We start from the raw sequence: 5,870 nt of genomic DNA, 5'->3' as shown, positions 1-5,870 counted from the left end.
TGGCCATGCTGGAGGCACAGCCCACGCCGGCCAGCCCATTCCGAGCACTCCAACGCGGTAGTTCAGGGTGATGACAATCACGTTCCCGTAGCTGGCCAGGACGCTGCCGTCTATCATGTTCCCTGTGCCCTCCATGTATGAGCCACCGTGGATATACACCATCACCGGCTTGGCCCCGCTGTCCCGGATGTCTGGAAGGCCCCGCCGACAGCCACAGCACCCTGCCCGACAGGCAGACCAAGGACGAGGGCAATGCCAGCTGCCAGGACCAGGGAAGGGGCTTAGGAGCCAAACCAAGAGCTCTCCTGGGGGCCACAGTGTGGACCTCCAAAGCCAACCACCACTGACCCAACCCTGCCAGCCCCTCTCCGGGTAGTGGCAGCTGCTGTACCGTCCCCACACTGCTGTCCCATCCCCACACTGCTGTCCCCTCAGGGGTCTCAGCACATGCAGGAGACATGCTGGCTGGACCCGGCTGCTCTTCCCAGAGCCGGGCTCTGGCCGCGTGTGGGAGCCAGACCAGCAGCACCTCTGTTGTGGGTGGGAGTTGCAGAGTCCAGCCACAAAATGCAGCCCCATGTCCTGTCTGGCTGGACCCAAGCCCTTGGCTCCGGGAGTCCTGGAAGCTGGCATTGTGGGGGGGCAGGGATGGTGGTGTGCAGGACGTGGAAGGCTGGGGGGCACTGGTGGGTGCTCCAACATCTGACTTTCCCGCCCCCCTTTCCCATTCCCCTGGGAAGGCTGCCTGGATGTGAACCCATGGCACCCCAGTGCCCAGACACAGACATGGTGATGAGGCAGACAGTGTGTGCATGTGTGTGTGTCAGGGAGGTGAGCACGGTGTCCAGACGAGGACAGGGCATGAGGCATGGAGTGAGGATGGGGAGTGGGACTCCGAGGGCCGAGGAGGAAGGCCTGCGGGAGCCTAGGGGACAGGGAGCAGCCACGCTCCCTCTCTCAACTGGCCCTGTCCGGGGAGCATCCTGCCACTTCTGCCCCACTGGCCTGGGGTCCATCATGGAGCAGAGCCCAGGCATGAGGGAAGAACATTGTGCTTGGGTGCATCTCACCCACATTACACAGAGGAGGCGGTTGCACCTGTCATGGAGACGGTGCCAGGTCCCACATGCCTGTGACACCCAGCCCTCTCCTGGACTGGTGAACCAGCACCGACGGACTTCGCCCTCCCTCGTGCTCACCCACATCCAGTGCCTTGCTCGGGCAGGCTGGCATCGCCTGCTGGGGCTGCTTGGCCTTGGCTGCCCCAGCCAGCTGCTGGTCCCTGCCGCCTCCCTCACCGGTGCACCGCGCCACGCTGGCAGCCAGCCCCGCCATGGTCCCTGCAGGGCTGGGACTCCTGGGGCACAGCCACACCAACTCAGCGGGGATGCCCGGCCGGGGCAGACATGCTCCCTTGCACCCACCTAACCCCTGCCCACATCCACTCCTCCCTGCACCTTGCCCATCGCATAGAGCTGCAGGGCAGGCTGATGGGTACCTCTGGCCATCCCTACCTCCAGCTGTGGCCCACAGCATGGCTAAGGGTGGCCTCTCTTCCATATAGAAAACCTCTTCCCTCCAGGAGAATGAGGAAATGGTAAAATCTGTGCTGGCTCTTTTCCTATTGCCAGGACGCACCCAGGCAAACGCACAGACCTCGGGAGCAAAAACTGCTCACAGCTCCTCTGGGACAGACATCGCCCATGCGGCATATCTATGGCAGGAGAACTCTTCCCAGGGCCACTTGCTTGAAATGCGAAGTGCCCATATCCTCTCCTCCCTGCCACATGCTCCCACCGACAGAAAGGGACATCCTCACAGCGGAATGGCAGCAATGTGTGGAGACATACCAGGGAACAAAGGGCTCCTCATGGCTGCAGCACATTTTAGTGTGCTGGGATTTAGCATGGTCAAGTCACTTAGGCTGAATGCCAGTTTATGCCCTGGTACAAGAGATCCTGGGGCACAGGTTAGTGGGAGAAAACAACGGGGGTTTGGTACTGCCAAGGAAGAAGCTTTTCATCTGTTTCCCAGATCCTAAATGCCATCTGCCAGGACATGCTTGAGCTGCCCTGGGACTCCCACACACCATGAGGTTTACTGTCCTCAGGACGTTAGGCCTACAACCCTGGCTGACCCTTCCTCCTGCCTCCTCTTCACATCCCTGCAGCCAAACACACTGACTCCACACCCTGCAGATGAACAACCCCGTTTCACTAAAAATAGCTTATTCTGCAGCTTGCTTAGCCCTAGCCTACATCTAGAATCACATCTGCTTGAAAGCCCACTTGCTCTGCCTCGGCTGGTGCTGATGCTCTGCTTGCAAGCAAGACCTCACTCACATTGGGTGAGGACAGAAGCTAACAGAAACCATGTCTGAGCAGACCTCGGGTCTCCTGGGCATGGCCAGGTACCCTGCGAGTGCCAAGGGTGCCACGGTGCTGGCCTGGCCACCCTGCGGTGGTGCCCACGGTGGGGCCGGGCAAGTGTGGAGGGGGAGGTCGCTGGCTCCCAGCTGCATGTCACCGACTCCGGAGGGATGAGGCTGGAGGTGGGATGTGACCAGGCTCGGGGTGAAATGGGCCCAGGTGCCCGAGGGCTCCTCTCCTCCCAAGCTGCCATGCTTCCTCCCTGCCCTCGCTCAAGCGGAGTGGGAGAAAACTTCTCCTAAAGCAAAAAAACCCCACGAGCTTCCCACCCCGTCCCGAGGAGGGGAAGGGCCTGGGCGCCCTGCACAGCTGGCCAGCCTGCCCCCCGCCCCACGGAGCTGCCTGGCACGGCAGACGGACACACAGAGGGCTCCCTGGGGATGGCAGCGGATGGCAGGCAAACGGAGTCGCTTTGCGTGTCATGCAGTGGCAGCCTCCAGGGGCAGCCTCGAGCACAGAAATACCTTCGTCTTCATCCCCGTCATTATCCGCTAAGTCCTCGCCCTGTTTCTTAGCGCTGGCTCCTAGGGACCAAACACGAGGAGACAGAACAAAAAGGAAAACAAAAGGAAACAAAAGCAAACCAAACCAAAACAAACCAAACCAAAACAAAAAAAAAAAAACAAAAACAAAAAAAAAAAAACAAAAGAGAATTCAAAAATAGCATGATAGCAGAGACGGTGGGGCCAGGCCTGCGCCCCACAGCACTGCTGGCTACTCACACTGCACCTCTCCCAGAGTCAGGGCGGCGCAGGGCACGGGCAGGACTGCCCCAGGAGCTGCGCCAGGATGCCGCTTCGCCTGGACCCCTTCCCAGATCCTCCCCGGGGAGCGCCGGGGAGGAGGAGAGCGGGCCTTGGGCCACATCAGCACCGGTGGCAGATCAGCCTCTCAAAGCACTCGCTGACCCTCCTGCGTCCCAGCCTGGCCCCCGCCTGCCCGCGCACCCTCGGCCAGGGCAAGGCTCCCTCTCCTACCACCCAGCTGCAAGCGGGAGCCCTGCTCCCAGCTCTGCTGCCAGCGGGACAACTGTCCCCTGCCACCAGCAGAGCCCACCAGCGACCATCAGCCCGCGTCCTGCCCGTCACCCCCACGCGGTGCATGGCCCCTTGTTGTGCCTGGCACAGCTATGCCACAAACCACCGGTGCCGCAGCCCGAGACCAGCACGGCACGCTGCAGGGAGCCACCGTGACGGGTGCTTTCCTGCACTGCTCGGCTCTGTCCTGTACCAACTCCCTTCTTAAAAGACTAGTTGCGTGGTTCACTGAGGAGCGCAAAGGCACCAACCAGCTTGCCCTGACCAAGGCAGAACCCTAAAAATATCAGTTTCCTTAACGTCCTGAATGCCTTCCAGCTGTTGCATGGCCCTTAGCAAATCCATGGTGCCAGGGCATGGGCCAGGCCAGCAGCCCCAGCCCAGAGCTGTGGGATGCTGTTGCGGGCGGCGTGCACTGAGCGCTGCATGCTTCACATGCAGCCAGTGTGAGCCAGAAGAGGTGGCCTGTGGGCGGGTGGGAGCGGACGTGGTGCAGACCTGTACCGAGGCCCCGTTGCCGCAAAGGGCTGCGTGCCCTTGTGGGCACAAAGCCAAGCGGTGCCATCCCTGCACCCTGCAGCCCTGAATTTCAGGAAGAGGCTGTGTTCTCATCCCTTAGAGCAGCAGACCAGTGCCTGCTGTCCTCTGCTCCCTAATGCCTGCACCAAAAGAGTTCCCTGGGTGACGGTGACCTCGGGGTGACAGCCGGGTTTCCCCCAGGCAGGACTGCCCACGCTGTGCCCACGTTGCCCAGTGACCTCCCACAGATGCACAGGGCTCTGCGGTCCCAACAGGCACCCTGCTGATCCTGGGGCCCCGCTATAACCAACCAGCCCCACCACCACCGCAGCAAGGGTTCTGCACAGGCTCCAGCAAGGCTCCAGCGAGCAAGGGGCAGACCCACAGCTGGATGAAACTACAACAAGGCGAAAACGAAACTGCCTGGGAAGATGAAATTGGGGAGTTGTCCTCACTGCCAGTCTGGGAGTGGGATCCCAGAGGTGACAGGGTGGCAGATAACAGAGATGGCAGCATGGAGGGCAAGATTCGAATTTAAAAGAAATTTGTGATGGGGGAGTGAGACATTTGAAACAGCCGTGGGGCAACTCCATCGGGGCAAGAAACTTGCACAATGCCTTAAGCAGCCATGACCTGCTGGAGAAAGTCTGGAGGAGCAATGACCAGAAGTCTAGAAAAATCCAGCACACACGAAAAGTTTGCAGGAGGCTGGGTCACGTGAATCCCAGGAGCAGAGGAGTGACAGGAGCTACAGCAGCATCCCGACACAGGAAAGGCCACTGCGAGGTGGTGAGGTGGAAGAGCAAGTCCCTCTCCACTGCAGAGAGCAAAGGCAGTCCCAGAGCTACACAAGGCACACTGAAGCTGGATGAGAAGGAAACTTTCTTGGCAGAAAGGGCAGGCAAGCACTGGAAGAGGTGGCCTAGGGATGTGTTTAAGACCAGGTGAGACATACATCCAGGAAGAGGGGAGGTGGAGCTGGTCCTGCCCAGGGCAGGAATGGATCATCTGTCTCCAGAGCCGTCCTGATTTTCTCTGACTTGGACTTCACCTCCCAACCTACCCCCTCCATGCCCCAGCCCTGCCTCCTTGCCTCCTGCTTCGCCACCCAGCCATCCCCTGAGCTCCTCACATCATTCTCCTGTGTTCACCCAACACCACCCCCAACCCTGCCACCTCTCGCCCCAGCATCCGCCTTCCTGCTGCGTCCTTCCCGCACGCTCCCTCCCCAGCCCACCTGCCAGCTGCACGCTTGGCTGGGTGCATGCAGCTGCCCAGCCTGTTTGCAGGAGGCTGCAAGCTTGACCTACTGCATCTTCATTCTGCAAGACCAGAGAGCACTTAAATGACGAAGCACTCATGCACTATTTGCTAACTGGTGCTATGCGCCGACCTCCTTGGTACTGCTCAGGGATCGGGGTTTTTCTGTAATGAAGACCACAAGCAGCGAGCCTTCGTCCGCGCCGTGCTTCAGAGCTGGGAAGCTGATCACACGCAGCTGGAGATCCCTTTCCACTGCTGTTAGAGCCCCAGGACTGGCTGGGCTGCAGCCCTCCAGCCTGGTCTCCTTCAGGGGACAAAGGTCTCCATGCAGACAGGGATGGAGGAACCAACTATAAGGAGCTGTCAGGCTGTAAGAGAGGGCAGTGGACAACATCCCTGCGATCTGACTGACTGTGCTGGCTGAGGATGGAGGGATCTGGCTGGAGACTGCCGGCCCGGAGCTTAGGGATGGCTGGGGCCAGCCTAAAGCAACCTGAGCTTCGCACACCGCAGAAGGGACAGTAGAAAGCAGCACTGGGAAGCTAAGCAAAGCAGGAGCACAGTAATGCAGGCCCGGGGAAAAGGGAATAGCAGTGGCAAGTGTACATGGCAGATGCAAAGC

At 60.2% G+C, this 5,870-nt stretch overlaps 1 protein-coding gene across 1 annotated transcript in view; it reads right to left on the bottom strand.

Annotated features, from left to right (window-relative positions):
- Window positions 1-5,870, bottom strand: part of NLGN3 (neuroligin 3) — a 21,989-nt gene that overhangs the window by 10,140 nt on the left and 5,979 nt on the right. The window contains exons 4-5 of the mRNA XM_010289366.1: window positions 2,894-2,953; window positions 36-191 (exon numbers count right to left, since the gene is read on the bottom strand). Of these exons, the coding sequence (XP_010287668.1) occupies window positions 36-191; window positions 2,894-2,953 (216 nt within the window). The remainder of the gene's footprint in view (window positions 1-35; window positions 192-2,893; window positions 2,954-5,870) is intronic.

This window comes from Phaethon lepturus, unplaced genomic scaffold (genome assembly GCF_000687285.1).
Source record: "Phaethon lepturus isolate BGI_N335 unplaced genomic scaffold, ASM68728v1 scaffold306, whole genome shotgun sequence".
NCBI classification, from domain to species: Eukaryota; Metazoa; Chordata; class Aves; order Phaethontiformes; family Phaethontidae; genus Phaethon; species Phaethon lepturus.
Note: the sequence above shows the minus strand (reverse complement) of the source record. Positions and strands in the feature narration are given on the sequence as shown.